Source organism: Bufo bufo, chromosome 5 (assembly GCF_905171765.1).
Source record: "Bufo bufo chromosome 5, aBufBuf1.1, whole genome shotgun sequence".
Lineage (NCBI taxonomy): Eukaryota > Metazoa > Chordata > Amphibia > Anura > Bufonidae > Bufo > Bufo bufo.
In genome coordinates, this window is record NC_053393.1 from 417467212 (window position 1) to 417490697 (window position 23486).

At 45.8% G+C, this 23486-nt stretch overlaps 1 protein-coding gene across 1 annotated transcript in view; it reads right to left on the reverse strand.

The window, feature by feature from the left end:
- The window catches only part of AZI2 (5-azacytidine induced 2), a 47029-nt gene that overhangs the window by 11463 nt on the left and 12080 nt on the right, over window positions 1–23486 (reverse strand). Inside the window, exons 2-6 of the mRNA XM_040433265.1 lie at window positions 22829–23055; window positions 20590–20700; window positions 19167–19266; window positions 10765–10907; window positions 6240–6298 (exon numbers count right to left, since the gene is read on the reverse strand). Coding sequence (XP_040289199.1) covers window positions 6240–6298; window positions 10765–10907; window positions 19167–19266; window positions 20590–20700; window positions 22829–23050 — 635 coding nt within the window. The 5' untranslated portion in view covers window positions 23051–23055. The remainder of the gene's footprint in view (window positions 1–6239; window positions 6299–10764; window positions 10908–19166; window positions 19267–20589; window positions 20701–22828; window positions 23056–23486) is intronic.

Here is a 23486-nt window from a genome sequence, read left to right on the forward strand (position 1 = left end):
AAAAAAAAAAGGAAACGAAACAAAAGAGGAAGGGTTTAAGTTTGCCTTCTTCACACAATATAGCTGTGAATATAAGAAAATAGAGGGAATTTTAAAGCGAACCTTTCACCCGGATTTCACTTAATAAACTATTACCAGTACCTTATAGATTATCCTCATTCTGTTTCAATGCATTCTTGTGCCGCTTTCCTGGGATGTATATTCATGAAAAAAACAACTTATAAAGTCCTCGTCTCCAGCTCCTGAAGTCACGCTAGAAGTCAAGGGGGTAGCCCTTCCCTCACTCCGCGCTGTAACTCCCCTGCCCTAACCCCTCCTCTAAGCACCCTGCTCAGTCGCCGGGACCGCGCTTGTACAGGCGGCGCATGCGCCGTCGGCCTCAGTAGCAGCGCGATCCCGTCTATCGCGCAGACTCAAGCGCGATCCTGTAACTGAATCGCGCATGCGCCGTCCGTCCCCGATGCCTGCCTGTCTTTTGTTCCTCAGGCGCGCGCGCGCCTGAGGAACAGAAGACAGGCAGGCATCAGGGACGGACGGCGCATGCGCGATTCAGTTACGGGATCGCGCTGCTACTGAGGCCGACGGCGCATGCAAGCGCGGTCCCGGCGACTGAGCCGGGTGTCAGTTACACTACTTAGAGGAGGGGTTAGGGCAGGGGAATTACAGCCCGGAGTGAGGGAAGGGCTACCCCCTTGACTTCTAGCGTGACTTCAGGAGCTGGAGACGAGGACTTTATAAGTCGTTTTTTTCATGAATATACATCCCAGGAAAGCGGCACAAGACCGTATGGAAACACAATGAGGATAATCTATAAGGTACTGGTAATAGTTTATTAAGTGAAATCCAGGTGAAAGGTTCGCTTTAAAGAAAAATTGGTCGTTTTTGAAACATGACAATTATTGGTAGTATTCTTCCCACTTACGCAAAGGTCATGTTTTCCAAGGTGCCCAATATAAAAGTCCAAAGCCGTTTGAAACCAAATGCAAGTAAATTCAGTAGATCTGTGTTCACACGGCGTGCAAAAACCACAATACCGGTGGGAAAGAAAACAAAGAACTGAAATGGTAATGGCAAATTGAAGGCAGGAGGAGTACAACATGAAAGGCAGCATTTCGTGTGAAAATATGGGGGTCATCTAAGTAGTGGAGTGCCCATGTGGTCTCCAGTATGTGGGTACAACTCTCAAAAATTGAAGACCTGAGTCCAGGAACATATAAGTAACAATAGGAAAGGACTTGAGACTCCTAGTGTTCCCTTACATTTCAAAAACGTACATAACCGTAATCCTAAGGGTCTAAAGTTTGATGGAGTGGAATTAATGAATTAAAAAAATGGAGGATGAGGAGGAGGAGGAGGAGGAGGAGGAGGAGATCTAGTCAAACAGATCAATGAGAAAGATCGAATGGATCTTCTGTATGAATACACTACAACTGCACGGCATCAATAGAGATTTGTATTTGAAGAAGTGCTTAAAGGGAGTCTTTCACCTAATCTGAGCGTTTTAGACCTCTCAGATCAGGTTATAGCCTCTTGGACCCTGATTACAATCGTACCTTTCTCTTCTGTGTCCCTCGTCCAGATCATGAAAAAAAAAAAACAACTTTTTAAACGTATGCAAATGAGCTTCTGAAGATGCCCAGGGGCGGCGTTACTGGGCGATGTGCCCAGAAAAACACGCCTCTTTCAGCCCTCTGGCCCGCCCTTCTGTCCTATTATTACCTCCTCCTCTGCCTCCAGCTGGTGGACGTCACGAGCGGCAAGAGAAGTAGTCAGGCTGGGAACTGGCCCGCACCTGCGCACTGCTCTGCCCATTATGGGCAGAGGAACAGCTTTTCATATTGCGCATGTGCCGGCCAACCAAAGACAGCCGGCTGGCGCATGCGCAATATGAAAAGCTGTTCCTCTGCCCGACTTCTTCTCTTGCTGCTACTTTTTTAATGATATGCGGAATTGTATTTTATGTTTGTGAGTGTATTAAAGCACTTTACCAGTTTTTCCATTTCGTTGCAATACTTTAATACCGGATTTCCCTATCTTTTCCGGATATGAATTTAGGGGCAGATTGGAAGTGTGTGGAGCATTGAAGATCTTTTGGTGCACTAATTATTTTAGATGTGCACGTGGAGGTATCGCTAGAACAAGTGGCACATTCATCCTTCTTTGAACTTTTCTGTGGATCTGGAGGCGGCGAGGAGAAGGAAGCCTACTTCAAGTGGACCCTGCAGCGCCAAAGTATATGAGACTGGACAATAAGGTTTCTTCTTTCTACGATCCAGTCCAGACTAAAAAGAAGACTACGACTTGTATTTAAAGACTCAAAAACAAGGCAGGCATAGTCTGAACAAAAGTGTAATCATTTTAACCAAAAAAGGAGACATACTTTTACTTAACAAGTAAACCAGAATATGAAAACAGACATGGTAACATTTCCAGCGTTCCAAGACCTCAAGTTGTTAATTAAGTGGTTTACACCTATGCGCCAAACACTCTGGGGTTTTAGGAGGCAAGCAGATGTTTCTGTAAGGCAAGTAAAACTGCAATCTGCAGCACAGTACATTTATTCTAATTTATTTTTAGTGCTTTGCATCAATTTACTTCTAATCTTTGAAGAAATGGAACAAACACTCCAGCTGATTACGGAGACCAAAGCTAAGCTCGTGTTCTCCCCCTGGTGGCAGAGATGTGTACATGCAGGACTCCTTAAATGATGTCCTTGTACGACAGGCACTTTGCAGGGGTTCTCTCATTAAAAGTAGCCATGCTAGTGATATCACAACATAAATGCTATAAAAATGTTATTTATTTTTTATGTACTTTTCATTTTTTCTCTGGTACAGCACTTTCCTCCATTCAATAGTGGATTTGCATGCTTACTGCGTACTGATCTCATGGCCAAGAAGGTGAAACGGCCCAGACACCAAGCAACCATCCATCTAAATTCATGGAAATATATAGCTTTCTCTCTAGACAATGAAGATGGAAATTGGGGGAGGGGATTACATACCATAGTGCTATAGTGGACCGGCTGGGGCTGTGTGTCAGGACTATTTTCTATGCAGGAGAGGAATGGGTTAACAAGAGCTGACTGCAATACACTCCTAGGAGATGCAGGTGCTTGATGATCACAAGGGATGAGCTGCTGCCCACCCATAAAATGGGAAGAGAAAACTCCTCCAGTTATGAGAGTGTAAAAAAAAAAAAAAAAAAGTGACACTGGAAATCACCATGTTTTGCACTGGTATAGTTAGTTTTTTATTTCTGTTTTTTTTTTTTTTTCTAATTTGTTAAAAAGCTCCTTAAAAATCAGACCTGGATAAATCCATACATCCCAACAGCCATGTACCCAATTTGCTGCTGCTTTTTTTTGGGTTCTATGTTTACTGTGCAAATTGCCTGGCTATTGAAAATGAAATCAAACTTGCCCCTGGAATACAAGGGTCTATATGGTGGCTCAGTGGTTAGCACTGGGGAAAATAATATATATGGGTTAAAGGGGGTGTTTGATCAGGAAAGGACATATACATCAGGTTTTTACACTGATTGCTGTATGCACCCACTGATTGCTGGCGGAGAAGGTCTGTACGCCACCACTTCTTGGAGAACGCTACAGTTTTGGACATGTCTCTGCAGCTACCATAAAGCACACAACACTTGCCGCTCTGCCTATACAGACAATACAGGAGGGAAGGGTGTGTCTCCACAGACAAAAGTGAAGTACGAACTGGGATGCCTTGGGGGGAGTGCATGGCGCCAGAGAAGTCACATTCTGCCCCCTCAAACCCTGCACTAGGCCTAACACAGTGGGGGAGAATTATCAAACTGGCGGAAAGGGAAACTGGCTTAGTTGCCCATAGCAACCAGATTCAATCTATCATTTTCCAAAGGATCTCTGAAAAATAAAAGGTGGCACCTGATTGGTTGCTATGGACAACTACACCAGTTTTGATAACTCTCCCCCAGCGTGTCCGTTTTTCCTGGAGCGTTCCTTTAAAGGGGTTATCCCATCTTAGACAATGGGGGAATATCGCTAGGATATGCCCCCATTGTCTGATCGGTGCGGGTCCCACCTCTGGGACCCGCACCTACAATGAGAACGGAGCCGGGGAGAGTTGTGGCTGGAGGACCCCGGGTTTCCCAGGGTCCGTCCACCACCAGGCACAGCTCCCCGCCTCTCCCATTGAAGTGAATGGGAGCGCACCGCGCATGCGCGGCCAACGCTCCCATTCATTTCTATGGGGCCAACGGAAATAGCCGAGCCAGCGCTCAGCTATTTTCAGCGGCTCCATAGAAATGAACGGACGGCGGCTGCGCATGTGCAGTGCGCCCTCCTCAACTTTCTCCGCTCCGTTCTCCTTGTAGGTGCGGGTCACAGCGGTGGGACCCGCACCTATCAGACAATGGGGGCATATCCTAGCAATATGCCCCCATAGTCTAAGATGGGATAACCGCTTTAAGCTGAGCCCGATTGATTTATATCAAACTACAGTTGAAGATAACAGTCTCATTTAAGAAAAAATAAAATAATAATAATAATAATAATAATAATAAAAATAATAATAATAATTCATTGGGCTATTTGAGGCTTTTTACAGAGATATTGCATGGTATACTGGTTTCTAATGTAAATCTAATAGTTTCTTTCCATTGCTAGTGTAACTGTGCACTTTAAAAATAGATGCAAAGTAACGAAACAACTATAACGGGGGGACGGCTTGTTAACACCTTCACAGTGTTCGGTGCATATACTGTAGGTACATGCAAAATAACCACAAAAAACACAACATGAAACGTCTTAGCAGAGTGAACATTAATCACTCATTTACAGCAGTCATAAGGAGCCTTAGGCTGGGTTTGTGCCCAGCTGGTATTGTTGCTCTAGCTGGCATTAGACAGTAAGGCTCATGGGGGGGCTAATAGCTGCTATGGCAGTAGGGGGCTTGTAGGGTTGTCCGGTTTCCTAATATTGATGGTTTATCTTTAAGATAAGGCATCAACATGAGATCAGCGGGAGTTTGACTCCCAGAATCCCGGCTAATCAGATGTTTAAAAGGTGCCATGCCAGCATCTTCTTGTAGTGGCAGTGCAGTGTAATTAGAGTTTCCTCCCCATTCAAGTGAAAGTCGGACCCCCACCTAACTGATACTCAGGTATTTGCTGCATTGTGTTATGGATTCCGTTACCACGGATCATGATGGAATGGCTTTAGAGGCATTCCGTCATAATAGAAGTCTATGGCCAGCATAACGGATCCGTCCGGTTTCGTTATGCATTCTGTCATGGAATTGCGTTATGGTCCGTGGTAACGGAATCCATAACGCAATTCAGCAAATACCCGAACTTGAAGTTCGCTCATCCCTACTGGTGACCTATCCTGCCTTTAATATCATGACAACCCCTAAAACAATGGCCTCAGATGCGTCTAATTTATTAATGACATGTGCCACAATTTTGGTACATTATACTGGTAAGCCAACCAATAAGTGGTGTAGGCTACAGAAAAAGGCATTATGTCTAGAGGCAGAAAATCTACACACGGTGACAACTTCTACCTGCCTCCTCTAGGTTTAGGATTTTTATTCTAGGCAAGGTTAATACACCTGCCACACTGTGCCATGTGAATAAAACACCTAAATATAAAGTAGACCCCATAGCATTCCTGCAGTGAGAGCCTCCGCCAGCTTACCATTGATTAAAGGGGTATTCCGGTTATAGCTATCAGATGACTATCATGAGAATGGGGTCCCCGTTCCCTGTGGAGCCCCCCTGAAATGTGTTGCTCCATTTATTTATACGGGAGTGCCGGAGATAGCTGAGCACTGTACTCTGCTATATTTGGCCCTCCCATATAAATGAAGGGAGCGGTGGTGGGAATTTCCAGCAGCTCCATTTCAGGGGGCTCCACAGGGTACGGGCCCACCCCCTCATTCTTTTGATCAGTGGGGGTCCCAGCGGTAGGACCCCACCGATCTGATAGTTATCCCCTAACTTGATATAACTGCTGCGGTGTATACAGGTAGACGGATAAACATCTGTCAATCACTGGGGTTGAACTAGGCTCCTGAGTGTATGCAAATGGAACAACATTTTTGACATTTGAAATAAGGAGGATTGTATTATCAGTTAGGAAACTGATAAATGTTCTTACATTTTATTTTATTTTTTTACACAGCAAGCAGACACTAAAATGATGTTCGATTCAAAAACATACAAAAAAAAAAAGGTACAAAAACGAATGTTACCTGTCAGTAGCATCGTCTTGATAATTCTCTTTACATAAACTTCTATCAGCAGGAGTATTCTGCAATACAAAACGGAAAGTTATACATTATACACATAGGAAAAAAAACATGCATCAAAAGAAAAAAAAGAAAAGAAGTATAGTTCTGTAAAGTGTACAAGTATGTATCTGAGCAGCGGAGTGGCTAAGGGTCTAAGCTGGCCAAACACATGCATAGAAATATGTCCCAGACTCCTCCTCTGGCAGCAGCGTGAACAAAAGGATCAGGCATGCTGAAATCTAACAGCCTGCTCTTTATTTCCCCAGACATCTGCCATCAGGAAGCCCTATACACAGAGGGTGGCAGGTCCCACTGTAAGCCGAGGGTTCTGCAGACATTTAATGTGCCATTACTAGGAGTTAGTACTCCCTAATCACAAGCATAAATTTGCATGCAGGTACGGCTCCGATTAGATAGATAGATGAAGGTACTACACACTGAGGTCCATGGCAGGTCCTTTGTATACAGGGGTGTTATTAGTAAACTCTACTCCTGACTCAACCTAGCCTGCACAAGGGCTGTTTCCTCACAAGAGAGTCCATTGCGGGAATTACGCTCCGTGTGCAAGCATGATCCTCTGTTGCAGGAGCACACGGCATTATACTGATTTATAATGCTGTGTGCCTCTGCTTGACCTCACCGATACAGGATCATACTGACAGCTTTATGTCACTATTATTCTGTAGCTCTAAGGTCAAACAGAGACACACAGCATTATAAATCAGTACAATGCTGGGCGCTCCTGCCAGAACGGAGGATCATGTTCACACACGGCGCGTGATTTCTGCACTCGACTTCGCTCGTGTGAAACAGCCCTTACAGAAAAAAGGGCCACCCAGTGGTTGTGTAGTGGATTGCAGCCGGTCCGGCTTTTGCTAGCATGTTGCAATATTGCATTGCTTTGGTTTTATAAGAAACTGGGATCCTTTGAACAAACTTTGAGCTAAGGGTGGACACAACTGTATTTAATAAATGGAGAAAGTGATCCACTGCAGATATTCTACAAATATAAATTCACAAAAAAGGATCACAATCCGTACATTATGTATAAAGAGAATGTACATCAACAACATGGCAACACTCTTCTCTATCTCTGCCATCATGTGTGCAGTATACAATACAGTAGGTGTGATATCCTTACACCTCTGAAGTGAGGTGCAAAAAAATGACTATGTATGTGATTTCATACTAATCGTAAACTGTATACTCCACAATAACCGCAAAAAACAAACAAACCCTAGCGAGCTGCTTCACAATGATTCTGGAGTATTTCACTGTATTGGGGTTACCCATGTGGAAGTCATCACAAGAACAAAGGAGCACGGAGCAGCCCCCACGACATGTATTCCCTATCACCACAGACTACGTTACATAGATGGCGGATAGGACCGATTCAGCTGTGTAACCCTCAAACTTTCTACAAAGAAAATGTCAAAATGCTTTCAAATTTCTTCAATTTGAAATACTGCACCCAAACAGAACAGAAGTATAGGGATTGGATATTTTCCAAGACGAATGTGCCAGAATTCTGTTTCAGTTTGAAACTGGCGGAAATGCCTTGCACCACATTTAGGGTCCATTCACACGTCCGTAGTGCATTGTGGATCTGCAATACACCCGGCCGGCACCCCTATAGAAATGCCTATTCTTGTCCGTAATTGCAGACAAGAATAGAACATATTTTTATTTTATTTTTCGGGAGCCGCGGGCCGGAAGATTGGCGGCGCGCTCCGGAAATGCGAATACGGAGAGCACATAGTGTGCTCTCCGCATCCATTCTGTCCCCATAGAGAATGATTGGGTCCGCACCGGAACGGATGTGGACCCATTATTACGGATGTGTGAATGGAGCCTTATTAGGTGCTTTAGGCCCTCTTAGTGAAAAGGGTATTGAAATGGGTGTGGCTTAAAGGGGATTTCCAGTGCTTTTTTTTTTTATTGTTGGCTTTTCCTCAGGACAGGCCATCAATATTTGATCAGCGGGGGTCCGACCGCCTGCATTGTGTGCAGTGGATGGTTCTGGTTACTGCAGTGCTTCTCCATTCACCAGCTCTGTCTGCCACACACAATGCATGGGGCGGTAGTTCTGGTGCTGGCACTACTACAGATCAGCAGATTGGTGGGGGTGCAGGTGTCTGACCCCTGCTGATCAGATGAAAAGACATTTCTGGAGAACCTGTTAACCCATTAAGAATACAAATTGATCCGTTCTCCAGAACAAAATCTATTAGATGAGGGTCAAGGACACCAATGTTTCGCCTGCTATAGCCATTTCCAAATGACTAATATAAAGTGGTTCCCACAGTAGAGCCTGTGCAATTGCTTAGAGGCTTTCAGTCCATATCGCTGCAGGAGTGGACTGTCCTGTTAGCTACGTAAGTGCTCAGCTACTTCTGACAACTGGGACGTTTTACGTTCACAAAAACTACCAAGGCAAAAAAAATGGGAGGAAATCTCATTCGTATAGCATACGTGATAAATAAAATGTATCATGACTGGACCTAGGACTACCAATAAGTGCAAGCTTATATAAAAAGGTGCTACAGCACGCTGCATAGGCCAGCATGACATTTTATATCATTGCATTTGCTGCCATCTAGTGGGCACTGCAGATTAAAGCATTTAAGGAATACAAAGGATAGTTGTGTAAACCTTCAACTTTGCTTGTCCGTTGCAGCAACAAGAAAGAATTTTATCATTTAAGTTTCTGTCCCTGCAGAATTAGAAATAAACTGAGCTTAAAAGGGTTTATCCCCAAAATGCAGGCATTTAGTGACCAGAGCTTTGTATTCACCATGTTTACGTCTTCTCTTTTCATTGCTTTTTTAATTGCTCTGCTTCTGGGCATGCAGCAGCACTGAGCAGCGAGACCCTCCCCATGGGCTAGCTCCCAGTAATATACAGTATTGTTCCTGAATTGTAATCCTGTGTTCCCCTTCACAATAGACGCAACAACCATAGCTGGTTATGGGAGGTCCGCATCCCCAGGATGAATCCCTCTGCACTACCCATCAACAGCACGTGTCCACTGTCAGGACGCAGAAATACAGGTTTAGAAGAAGCGCTAAGGGGTGCCATCATTAAAGAGTAACTAAACTTTTATGCAACTTTTTTTTTTTATGTCCCAAATGCCCTAAAAATCATTTTTCTAATATACTTTATTAATGGATTTTGCCTTTTATTAAAGAAATTGGTACCCAAAGTCCTGTTTTCTCCAGCGCTTTAAATTCACTGTATTCGCACATCGTTGACTTCTCAGCGTTGTAGGGATTTCTTGTGCTGTAGCAATGGGGGCCACAGCGAACGGTGTACAGGCAGGAGCACACGGCGCCCTCTCCACTCAGCTAATCCTGGTATAGCGCATTGTTACATGGTACCCAGCTCCTGCCCGTACACCGTTCACTACAGTGCAAGGAATCCATACTCAGAAATGGGTGAACACAGTTAAAGCACTGCACTAACAAGGACTTTGGGTTTCAATTTCTTGAGTAAAAAGGCAGAATCTATTAATAAAGTACATTAGAAAAATTATTTTGAGCATTTAAAAAAAAGTTGCATACATTTTTGTTATTAATTTTTGCCATTTATACATACCAGAAAGTACCACCGAATATAAGTTTAGTTATTCTTTAACCTTAAAGTAAATTATCTCAGCACAAGATATATTTTGCAAAAATTTATATTGAAAAGAGACTAATTAGAGGTTCTTGGTTCTTCAGCTAAAACGGTGGGACAGTGCCTTCAAATGGGGTTTCTGCTTCCCCCATATGGATGACCCATCCTCAGGATAGGTCATCGCTATCCGTTTGGTGGGGGTGGCGGGAGTCGGACCAGCTGTTTGAAGAGCGTGCCAGTGCTGCATTTTCTTCACTACTCACCTGCTTGCGGTTGACATTGCAGCGGGTGTAATTACAGCTCCTCCATCGAAGCAGGAGTTGTAGTTACACTCGGTCTGATTCAAGTGAATGGGACGGAGGAGCTGTAATTACCCAGCTCACCGCTGCAATGCCGACGGCAAGGGTTAAAGTGTCGGCATCGGTGTTTTCACCGATACCAGCGTATACAGCAGAGGCGCGACTGTCAGAAACAGGCGGACCCACTGCCACAGATCAGGCGGGCGCAGCTCCTGCACCCGCTGATCAGTGCGCCGTACCTGTACAGCGCCGTAGCTTAAATCACATCCTGCAGCGCCGTACACGTACGGTGGCACGAGAAGGGGTTACGGCATGTTAAGGTAAACAATTAGCACAACAGTAAAAGGTGGAGGTTGCCTTTTTTAAGATCGTGGTAAAAAAAAAAAAAAAAAAAATATGAGGCTAGTCGGTAAAACCAATACCTCTTTTTTCACCAATGCACAACCCTGGATGTAAGATTTCCTGAGCTAATTGTTCCAATGGATTATTGACAAATGATTATGTAACTGGATCAATGAAGTCCAACAAGTACGAGAAGTTTATACTGCACCCTTTTCAATATGGACAATTACCTTTGTCCTTTCAAGTTCCGCTCGGAGACGTCCGCATTCTTCCTGAAGCAATTTCAGTTCTTGCTCCACTGACCGGATTTTCAGCTCGCTGTTCAGCTTTTCAATTTCCCAGTCAGTAATACTTTTGCTTAAGCTTTTCATCACTGCAGAAAAGAAAAATGTTAATTCATCCAGAAGGAGCCATTCGGCTGAGCGGTGCCCAGATCAATGACGTCTCTTCTGAAGAAAATGACCCTACTACAAATAAGGTCTCACAGTCTAGATGTGGCTGCAGTGGATTGTGACCAGGATCTACATCGCTGCAACACTGTGGAAAAGCCGGACCTTATTTCTTTACACAACCACTTCCTCCGAGGTACAAGCATTAGCTAGACGCATGTACTGGAAGTGTAAGCCTGAATGAAACGTTAGCTGGCCATCCACATTCATAAGGTATTCCCATCTGAAATCACTAAGAAAGCACTGTCATGTAGGTGTAGATCCCACACATTTGACCTATGTCCAGAATGAGACCCCCCTGAAGTGAACTGTGAGCAGCCCCCCTCCATTCACCATTATGGGAGTCCTAAAATTACCCAAGTGCTGCCTTTGCTATTTCTGGGGGTCCCAAAGAAGTAAGTACAGAGGTGGCCACACATGCAAAGTGCACCCTCCGTTCACCCCTATGGGATTTCTGAAAGCAGCTTCACTTCGGGCACCCCGTTCTCTAGATAAGAGCAGGACCTAGAGGTGGGACCCGCACCTATCTGACACTGATGGCATATCCTAGCAATAGGACATTAATGTCCCAGATGATCTATATCCAGAGGGATTATTGGCCCAACTGAGCACAATTAAGTTGGGACCATCAAATGTGTATGGGGTTCTTCAGACTCTCCCGCGAGATAAGAATTGGAGAACTTGGCTTTCAATATCCTTTTGTTCTCAAAGAATAGTCTCTGTCATAATTGTCTGGTAGTAGCTTAAGGGTGTATTAGATGGGCACATTTTCTGCCCTATAATCACTAATAAGCGTTCCTATGAACTCTCGTTAGCGATCATCTGGCAGTCTAATACTGCCTCCGATTGCCTGCTTGTTCATCGGGCAATTCAGATCTTCCAGCATGCTGAAAGATCTGGATTTGCCAGCGGCAGATAGTGCAGTGTAATCACGATCTGCCGCCGACACACTACTGTCCTGTATGGCATAGCGATCAGTCCTCCTCAGGCTGCAGAGGACATCCTATGAGGTGTCCTATGCCAACTATCTGGCGACTGCCGAGAGGGAACGTCTCCCTCCCGACAATCGCTAGCACCATTGGGGTGTCTAATGCTCCACATCCAGAACACATGCATGCTAGGTTTAACTAAGCATGCATGTGTATGTGGGGTTGGGAGAGACAGTAGTTGATTGTTTCGCCAGCCTCAGGCTCTGTTCTCGCCAATATCATGGTTCCATAGGTGCAAGATCCATAACTGATCAGACAGATGTATTCTGATCATGAGGCATTCAAGAAAAATACTGACAAAACACTGAGCTCAGGAGACAGATGTGCAGCCGGGTGTAAATGGTGAAGAAATTATATATACATCAAAATGAATACAGTTAGGCCTCTTTCACATGGGCGTCCCGAATTTGCTCCGGATGCGTCCCGGGTGCATTGCGGGAAAGGGGTGATGCATATGCAGGAACTGAGTCCAATGGCAGAGAAATTACACCGCTTATGGACGGAGAGTCCTGTACCCGGTGAGAGTGCAATTACTCCACCTAATAGAGGGGTAATGCATACAGTGATAATGACATAACGCCACCTATTGGAAGAGGCGAATGCATACGGTAAGTATTGTACCCCGCAGGAAGGCAAGTCCACCACCTACCGAAGGGGGAACGCCTGCGGCCGGCACTGAAGCCAGCGCTAGTGCAGTTAGTCCACCTAAGGATGGAGGTAATGCCTCAGGCAAGTACCGTGTCCGGTAGTAGCACAAATACTCCGCCTAAGGAAGGGGGTACTGCATACGACAAGCACTGCTGTCTACCGTGAACGCAATCTTGGAAGAATGCGCCGGGTTCATGACAGAGTCCGAATCAGTGATCCCCCCCTTCGGACCGAACCTCTCTAGGGAGGAAGGGTACGTCTGAGTGTGACCCTGGGGAGTAAAAGTGGGGGTGCGGAAGTGACTGAGGAGGAAAATATCCTGCTTTGGGCCGCTTGTGCGCAGTTCAACCTCTCAGAATCTCGCCGGTGGCCGTTGTAGGCTGCGCCGGCGGGAGCTGTCAACCAAACTACCCGGGGGTGGAATGGGAATTCAAGAGGGAACTCACCGGATAGCGCAGGCGGTGCTTTATCAACATAATGACCCCGAAGGGTGCATTGGGAAGGTCCGGAGGTCCACCATTATATTGCGCAGGCGGTGATTATCAACCAAGCGACCCCGGAGGGTGATTGGGAAGGTCCGGAGGTCCACCATTATATTGCGCAGGCGGTGATTATCAACCAAGCGACCCCGGAGGGTGATTGGGAAGGTCTGGAGATGCTCCACTGGAGTGAGCAGGCGGTGTCAATCAACCAAACGACCCCGGAGGGTGATTGGGGAGGTCCGGAGGTCCACCATTAGATTGCGCAGGTGGAGAAATATCAACCAAACAACCCCGGAGGTTGCTAGGGAACTACGAGAGGTCCTTCTCTATGAGGGATAGGACATTTTTACATTTTTTTTTTTAAAGAACTGGGATTCCCAGCCTTAAGCGGACAGGAGGCAGGAAGGTGTTAAATTCTTCAGATTAGAGCACCTGCACTGCATACATAAATGACAGATAATCCTGTGTCAGCCCCAAGAGGTGACTGGCCAGGAAGTAGTTTAAGCTGACTAAAACACGGAGGCGGGGCTCAGCGGGCTCCTGGAGGAGGGGAAGCTAGGCGGGAAGAATTTGCGACCAGTACCGCCCCGCCCCCGCCGTGAAAGTTGCGGCCTGCAAGGCCACGAAGCCGAGGCCTAAGATTTTGGTGTACGGCCGACCGGGGAGTACCGACGGTCGGCCGGAACAAAGCCGGAGTAACAGGTAGGCTCAATAGAAGCCGGGGCCTAAATTATCAAGCACCCGGCTACCGCGCATGCATAAACGGTCCGGAGCGGCGCGCATAGCTCTCGAAAATGGCGAATCATGTGGACTGGAAACAGGGAGTGGGAAGCCTCCTGCGCTCCCCTCCCTGCCTGTCCGATAAGAGCAGACGCTAGGTCCACAGCGGAGCGCTCGGCGCCCGCTGTGGTAAACAGCGCCCGCCAGGGGATATGGAGCATTAACCCCCTATGCGCCCAAGTAACCAGGGGGAGGAGAGGGAAGGTCTATAGGAGGTCATGGGCTACCATAAACGGAGCCTGGTGCCTGTGGACCCTATAAAAACCAAGAACTATTGCCGCCAGGGAGGGAGAAGAGGGTGTACACATACTTACCTAGTCCCGTGTACTCACTTATCTTTCTCCTCTTCTCTTCACCCTCCCTAAGCGGACCCGCAAGGTCACCTTTTCCAGCAGGGGCACTGCCTTAGCAGCTGGCACCGGAGTGGCAGGAGTCTGGCATGGCGGGAGGGTCTTCTTTGGCGGACCTATGTGACCCCTTGGCTGGCGGGAAGCAGGGCTGCCCTGGTCCTCTTTTTGCTTCTGTGGGGAGGTGAGCGGTGGATTCCCTCACCGGTCTTGCTCCCCAGGACAACGGAGAGGCTGGGAGACTCGGTTTCCCCAATTAAAAGGGAAAATAAAAAATAAAGAAATCAGCCTGCAGGGGAGGAGCTAAGTCTTTTTTCAGCCTAGTGTCGCCTCCTAGTGGCAGCAGCAAGCTATACCCACGGTCCTGTGTCCCCCAATGATACCAGCGAGAAAATGGGAAATGTGATATGAATTTTGAATTTTTTTATAAATATTTTTACAAAATTTTATATTCCCCTTAGGGGGCATTAACAAGGGGTTACTATGCCAAAGCAACTGATCAGCATCGCACGATTTATAGGTGAGATGAGGGGGCTTAATTGGAGGTCAGAGGAAGAGCCCTCTGTTAAACTCTCAGATGCCTTGGCCACTACTGATCACGACATCTGAAAAGGTTAAGTGACGGACATTCGAGTTATCTCTGATCTCAGTCTATTACACAGCTGGTACCCACCGCACAAGGAGTGAACACCCTGAATGTACATTACATCGAGGAGGCAAGTTGTTCAAGGAAGAGTAGAGTTGCAGCTCCCCACCACATTTGAGAGAACCTGTCAACCAAGTGGAGCCAGAGAAAAACCAGAAGGGCTACGCGTAGCATGCACAGACTGAAGCTGCAGTATCAGCTCTTACAAAACGGTCTCTATTCTCCATTTACATTAGTACCGAAATACCTGATAACACAAGCAAACCATCCAATAAATGGGGCCTCAGTAAAATATAAATTAAAGAGATTCTGGCAGCAAAAACTGCTGACAGCACTAGGTAGGGGTGATCATGGGGGTCTGACTCCCAGCACCTCCACAGATTAGCTATTTGAAAAAGCTGTGCCACTCTGGTGAGCGCCGTGGCCTCATCCTAGGCCAGGAAAAATCACGTTCATTGGGGACAGCTCAGTTCCATTCAAGTGAAAGGGGCTGAGCTGCAATACCAAACACAGCCATTATCCAATGGATGACGCTGTGATTGGTTAGCTGCGAGGAGGCGGCAGAGCTCACTGGAGGGCCACAGCCTCTGAACAGCAGTGTGGCTGGAACCCCCACCAATCACATATTGATGACCTATCCTGAGGAAAGGTCTACACTTGGAAAATCCCTTTAGGAAGGTGTGAATACATTTTGCCAGCACTGCTTCTGTTAGTATCCTAAGGGCGATGCTTCATGACTCCTCCCCTCTTCTCTGAATGACAGCTGTACTGGTCTTCTGGTTGGATGCTACAACTGTCACACAGAACAGAGGGGCGGGGTTGTGAAGCGGCTCAATGCAGAAGGCATATCACAGTGAAGCTTCGCCTCCTGAACGCTTGCCGGAGCGGTGCCTGACAAAATAAAAGTTCACTGTTCTCCAAATAAAAGCTTGCTATTTTGTATCTGCATCCAATCCACATTTTTACAGAATGCACACAGACCCATTCATTTCTATGGGTAAAAAAAAATAAAAATGTGTGTGTTCGTTCCGCAAATTATAAAACATGTCCTATACTTGTCCGTATTGTTAGTAATGAGAGTGAGAAAAAAAAAAGTAGACAGTCCATATTTTGCAGATATAACGTCCTATACTTGTCCATATTGCTAGTAACGTGAGAGTGAGAAAACAGACTGTCCATATTTTGCGGATCTGCGGCTTGCAGGTCAAAATATTGGATTACACTTACCGGTAATCGGCTTTCTTTGATTAATTCCCATCCCCCCAAAAAAATATATATTTATATATACACAGTATTTTTTATTTTTTTGGGGGGGTGGGGGATGGTAATTCAAAGAAAAACGATTACCAGTAAGTGTAATATTTCTCTTTCGCCTATGACAGCACCCATCTAGGGTGGGACCACAGCCTGAAGCACCTTACGGCCAAAGGGAAGACCTTCATTAGAAGGTATCTGAAGTCTATAGTGCCTAAAAAATATATATATCTGGAGAGCTCCACATAGCCGCCTTACAAATCTGCTCTATAGAAGCTGAAGCTCTCTCTGCCCATGAAGTGGAGACTGATCTCGTAGAGTGAGCCCCAAACCCGGAGGGCGGAACAACTCCCTTAGAAGAGTAGGCTAAGGAAATGGCTTGTCTAATCCACCTAGCAATAGTCTGCAGATCCCTTCTTAGCTCCCTGAAATAAAAGCAGCAGACGTGAGGAGGACCTCCAAGGCTGAGTGACCTGTAGATATACAAAATATACCTCCTAACATCTAAACAATGGAATTCCGATTCCTTCTTATTTTTAGGGGAAGCACAGAAGGAAGGTAACACTATCTCCTGAGAACGATGAAAAAGTGAAGAGACTTTTGGTAAAAAAGAAGGATCAGGAGAAATCACCACCCGATCTTCCAAGATTACCAAGTAGGGAGGGTCAACCGAGAGAGCAGAGATCTAACTAACCCTTCTAGCCGAAGTAATGGCCAGAAGGAACGCAAGTTTAAGGGAGAGCATCTTTGGGGAGATCTTATCAATAGGCTCGAAGGGGTCTGAAGTGAGAGTAGAGAGGACCAAATTTAAATCCAAGGGAGGAACTCTATTTTTACAGACCGGAGATAACTTGGACACTGCTATCATAAACCTCTTAACCCAAGGATGTTCCGCTAACTTAAACTGAAACAAAACGCTTAAAGCTAAAGTGCTAGGCCTAAGTTTTTTCTTCCATCCCTCTTGTAGGAAATCTAATACAAGCGGGATGTCAGGAACTTCTAGCACATCCACAGGTTTTTTGGCGAATCTGAAAAAGGCCCTCCAAACTCTCAGATATCAGAAGTGACATTCTTCCGACTGGCAAACAGAGTCTTAACCGCATCCCCAGAGAGACCTCTTTTCTTTAAAATCTCCCTCTTAACAACCAGGCGGTCAGGTGCAGATTTTTCACCTCTGGGTGAAAGACCCTGAGAGAGAAGCTCCCGAGACTCTGGAAGCACCCATGCGGTTGCTATTGAAATCTTGCGGAGCCAGGAAAACCGCACCTGTCTCGGCGAAAAAGGAGCTATAACTATCACCGTGGCTCCCTCCTCTCTGATTCACGGATCATCTGCTTAAAGCTGCCCATTAAAGACGGAGCTTCCTCCTCCATTAACTTGGTGATACACACTTGACATAGGGGTTTTGCCCAGGCAGAAGGTAGCTTCTTTTCCCCCCAGCACATCCCCTTTCTATTGCTCTGGAGGTCTTCCTGGAAGACTCCTTAGACGCCTAAGCACAAAACATGACCCCATGAGCACTATTATAAAAAAAAAAACATGCTGGGTTATAACCCCTCTTAACCCACCCTGGTACCGATGTATTATTGGTGGTTTCAGCGCGCTGAGCCTGCTCCATATCTCACAGCAAACCAAGCCAGAATGGAGGAAAAAACTGCCAACCTACTCCACTCGACATGGCAGTGAGCTGGCTGGGCTTTTCTCCTTGGCTCCCTCCCCTTTCCGGTCCGCAGCTTCAGCTTAGTCCCACCGCTGCAACCCAGAAGTAAGGGAATCCAGCACAGCGAACGTGCGAACACGGCCGCAGAGTCTCGCAGGAGCTCTAAAAGGCCGAAGGAGAACGACCCGGGAAGGAGAACGAAAGAGGTAGGGAGAGAGAAGGGAGCCCACACTTCTGCAGCGGCCCCTAAAGGAGTCTTATGCCGCATGAGGTAACCCTCCTCACACTATAACAATAGCCGGGGCCCCTGCAGCTCCATCTTAGTTTTATTCCAGCGGATCCGATTCCCTCCTGCCCCTTAGGACAGGAAACAGAACTGGAGGTACAGGGGATGATCCCTCTTTTAAAAGGCGGTTCTGGTTCCTGTTGCCTGTTCTGAGGAGGTGGAGGCGGTCTCTCCAGGGGTGCTGTCATAGGTGAAAAAGAAATACAGACACTGTCGTGTGCGTGAGGCCTAAACCAGTGGTAACCAATGGAGCACTGGAGCTGGGGGAGAAAGGGCATTTAACAGGGGAGTAATGCTTATTTTTATTTTATTACTTGTCCAGACAGTTCTTTTTAAAATCCCGGAAAACCCTTTCAACCCTAGAGCTCCACAGACTTTTTATATAAAAAAAAACAAAAAACAAAAACAGATTGTTTTATGATAGGAAAAAAAGAACGACTTTAAAAATCGTGAGTTATTTTATTGAAGTTTCAATGAAGCCGTAGCTAAAGAAAACCACAAAAAAAACAAACAAAAAAAAAACAACTGAATTCCTTTTAGGCTACATTCACACGTCCGTATGTGTTTTTGCAGTCTGCAAAAAAAAAAAAAAAAAAGCCATCCATTTTTTTTTGCGGATCCATTCATAGTAACATAGTACATAAGGCCGAAAAAAGACATTTGTCCATCCAGTTCGGCCTGTCATCCTGCAAGTTGATCCAGAGGAAGGCAAAAAAACCTGTGAGGTAAAAGCCAATTTTCCTCACTTTAGGGGAATAAAAAATTCCTTCCCGACTCCAATCAGGCAATCAGTATGGCATCCGTTTTTTTTGCGGATCCATTGTAAAACTGCCTATCCTTGTCCGCAAAATGGAGAAGGATAGGATATGTTCTATCTTTTTTGCGGGGCTACAGAACGGACATACTGTTGCGGATAGCAAACAATGTGCTTTCCGCATTTTTTGCGGACCCATTGAAATGAATGGGTCCGGAACCTATCCGCAAAAAAATAACAAAAAACGGAACGGACATGAAAACAAAATACGTTTGTGAGAATGTAGCCTTACTCAGGAGCAGGCCTGGAGACACAGATCATCACAGATATAACTTACCCTGATGAGTCTCCAGTTCAGATTTCACTTGCAGCAGCTCTACCTCTTTTGACTGCAACTGCTCATTCAAATTTCTCGTGAATTCCATCTTCTCCTTCTCCTACGTAAATGAAAAATCCATAGTTACAATAAAAAAAAAAAAATATATAGATATACTAAATCACCAGTCCGCAAGAAACTGCTGCAGGTCCGAGAAGTGTTGTGGGGTAGATTACACTGTTAAGGAATGTACATAAAGGTTCGGACCGCGCGTATCATAAATATTCGGTATAAAACAGAATTCTTTTTTCTTCCTCCCTTCAAAAAGTAACCAAAGGTCTGCAGATCTCCTACTGATGGCTATCCTGCAACTTACAAAGAAAAACAATAGGGTAGATCCGTAGGTTTAAACTGCCCTGTGGTGCACAGATTGTACTTACACGGCACTCCACCAATATCAAGCGTATCGCAGATATCCTCTGTGGGCTGGTTGGTTCTCCGCAGGGAAGATGCGCGCTCACACGCTGTTAAACAGGGCTCAACCACGGATTTAGTGACAGCATGCACCTGGTGAGTCTACTGGGATTCCCAACTTCTATGGTTCAAGATTTTCTGTGGATACAAGTTGCTCCTACCATAGTGAAGCTCCGATAACTCCAAAGAAGTTGGGAATCCCAGTAGACTCACCAGGTGCATGCTGTCATTAAATCCGTGGTTGAGCCCTGTTTAAACAGCGTGTGAGCGCGCATCTTCCCTGCGGAGAACCAACCAGTTTACAGAGGATATCTGTGATACGCTTGATATTTGTGGAATGCCGTGTAAGTACAATCTGTGCACCACAGGGCAGTTTAAACCTACGGATCTACCCTATTGTTTTTCTTTGTAAGTTGCAGGATAGCCATCAGTAGGAGATCTGCAGACCTTGGTTACTTTTTGAAGGGAGGAAGAAAAAAGAATTCTGTTTTATACCGAAAAATCCATAGTAACTAATAAATCTATTCGAACACTGAGTCCGTGCATGCACTACATGAGCTGCTACTCAGTCCCACCAGTGGGGGTTAAATATGGCATAAAAGCCTCTACAGGGTGAGGTTAACAATACATCTTAGTACAATGCAAATCAGCTCTCCTCCAAAAGGCAATATTATCTACCGCCACCTACAGGTGGCTAGCTGTCAATGGCCACCCCTTTAAAAAAGCTATGAAACATCTGTAGACAGCAGTACAAAGGAGGGTACAGGTTGGCTGGATGAGATGCCGCAGATGCACATTGCCTTACAGGGTAGCTACCTATAGGTGGCACTAGAGAGACAGTTTTCTTCCTTCTGGAGGAGAACTACTTTACAGATTTCCCCCCAGGGAGCACTGCCACAATCAGCTGGGCCTCTGCAAGGAGAACTAGTAGCCCTTACTCCTGAGAGCTTCAACAAATTGAAACACTTACCATTGCACCCAGTTTCTTTTTCAGATTGTCTCTCTCAATAGAAATCTCCCGGAATGCACTGTAGGCTTTGTTCACTTTGTCACTTTCCCCCATGCTCGATTCTCCACAAAGCTAAACATTTACAAGCAAAACAATTAGAACCAGCCTGGCCCTGTTAAAGTGCAGAGGGCGCAGTAGTTGCAGAGAGAACAGAGCCTCTAGGTGGAACTGCTCATTTGCATATATTAAAACTTCATTTTTCTCAGCAATGCGGACACATATGAACATGGGGCCAACACAGATGCCCTCAGCTGCCAAGTGAACATGTAACAGGTCAGCCAGTGTCATAGGGACAAATCTGCTGACAGACAGGGCCGCACCACCAATTAGGCGAGGTGAGGATATCGCCTCATGCAGCGCGGCCCTGGTGACAAGGGTGGGGGTGGCAGCAACAGGGCACAGGGAGATGAGCACTTCCATTGTGGAAGCGCTCATCTCCATAGTTCTCTGTATCGCCGTCCTCAGGACAGAGATACAGATGGATGCCGCGGGGCAGGGGAGAGGCGTCTCCCTTCCCCGTTCCTCCGGTAGGCTGCAGGCCTATCAGAGGCCGGTGCAGGCGGCGCAATGACGTAATCGCGCCGCCTGGCCCATACAGCGTGGGACACAGGCCGGAAGAGGCCTGCATCGCATCGCTCCCAGCCTGATGGAGGGAAGTATATGTGTTTATTTTTTTTCATATGGTACAATACAGGAGAGGAGAGCTATTGGGGGCACTTGTTACTGGCACATGATTGGGGGGGCATTTCTTACTGGCACATGATTGGGGGGGCATCTATGGGGGCACTTGTTACTGGCACATTATGGGGGGCACTGTGAGGGCATCTATGGGGCACCTACAGAGGCCACAAAGGGGTATTCTATATGGGGGGCTCTGTAAAGGGGCATTTTATACTGGGACACATTATGGTGGGTACTATGGGGAAGGGAGGAGAGGAGTACTATGGGGTCATCTACTGGGGCACCAAGAAGGGGTATTTTATACAGGCACATTATGGGAGCACTATGGGGACATTACTGGGGGCATTAAAAGGGGGCATTTTTACACTGGCACACATTATAAGGGGGCATTTTTTGTACGGTCACATTATAAGGAGAATTATTACTACTAGGGGGCATTATGGTGAGCTTTATTACTACTGGGGGTCTATGGGGAACATGATTACTAGTATGGGCACTAAGGGAGCATCACATCTGGGGCACAGTGGGGACATGTTGGGGGCACTGTAGGAGCACTATTACTAGCTCTAGCAGAGAATTATTACTATTGGTGGGACTTTGGGGAGCACTATTACCACGGGGGCACCCTGGCGCTGTATCAGCTTACCACAATTATTTTTGTGGGACATTATGTTTACACTATTAGTGTCAGGGGCACTATTTGCTGGGCGCAGTTATTTTAGGACACTACGTGCCAATATTTATTGGAGGGCACAATCCCCATGGCACTAGTATTATCACTTGGTTTATCTGTTTCTGCAGTATAATATTGGGGAGCACAGTGGGCACAGTATTGCGGGTGGTAGGAAGATTTGTCGAGAAGGTAGGAGGATGATGGAAAAGTAGTAAACTAAGATTTTTTTTGTCAAACGAGAAATGGATGAAAAATGGTGGTCTGGTCTGAAGGGAGAAGATCAGGAAAGAGAACATCTACATCAAAGGAGATGTAAGAGGCGCTGTGTTACCCTGTATGTTCTGTAGTGATATACGTAATGTTAGGAGGGAAGGGGTTCGGTTAAGAATTATGGGGAGGGGGGGCTTTTTCAATTTTCACGTCAGGCAGCAGAAAGGCTAGGTGCACCCCTGTCGACAGATGCCCTTAAGTGAATAGCTCCAAAGGAAGCATGCGTTAACCTCTGAGTGTCTCAGTATAAATTTCCAAACTTCAGGTGCTCAGTATATAGAAGTAAAGCACAGAGCCATAGCAGAACAGAAATTGAAATATGCTTCAGGCGATTCCGCCCTACACATTATAAACTAAAGTATGTGGCACAGAATAGACTAACCTCGCACTGAGAACAAATATAGCCATGTGAAAGAAGCCTAAGGGGCAATGTTCAGCGCCCATTAAATAGAGATCTTAAAGGGGTCTTTCCCATCTTAGCCATCAATGGACATTCCATAAATGTCTGATAGATGAGGATCCCACCTCTGGCATCGCTAGAAATAAAGTCTTGAATTCGAGTGTTTACAATTATACCTTATCCTCCGTTTGTCTTAATCTTTTCTTTAGCATGTAATTTTCCCGTTCAGTGTCCTTAAGGCGCTTCTTGATGTCTTCATACGCTGTAACAAGGGCAAAGTGTGAGGCAACTGAGGACTCTCCGGAAGAGGCAGAAAGGGGGGCGCTTTCGTTTCCTTTTGTATGGTCTTCTTTCTCTCGAGTCAGGATACAAATGTCATCATCTATAAAGGAATCCATGACGGCTGAAACAAAAGAAAGGCAACACTTAAGACATGAAAAAGGAGCAGTTCAGCATGGCTTACAATAACTCAGCAGAGACCCTGCAGGCTGTAAATCAACAGCTTTTATGATACCAGCGTATTAAATGTCCATAGACTCCTGAAGGATAGGCACGTTGTGTTCAGTTCTGGGCAATGGTTTATAAAGATGTTACCATGTCATATCCCGTTGGGGATTTATTGTATTATTGTGTATCGTATTTTGAAATGATTTCAATGGTTTGTGAAGATTATGTCTATAATATGTATTTAAAGGGTTCTCCCAGGGCTATATAAAATGTACAAAAGTATTTTTACATGTCTAAATGCTCCCCAGGTGATGCAGCCGTTGATCAGAAGTAGCCATTTTCCGATTTCATTAGCTTTCCCAGCTCTGTGCTGCACCCTTGTTTTGA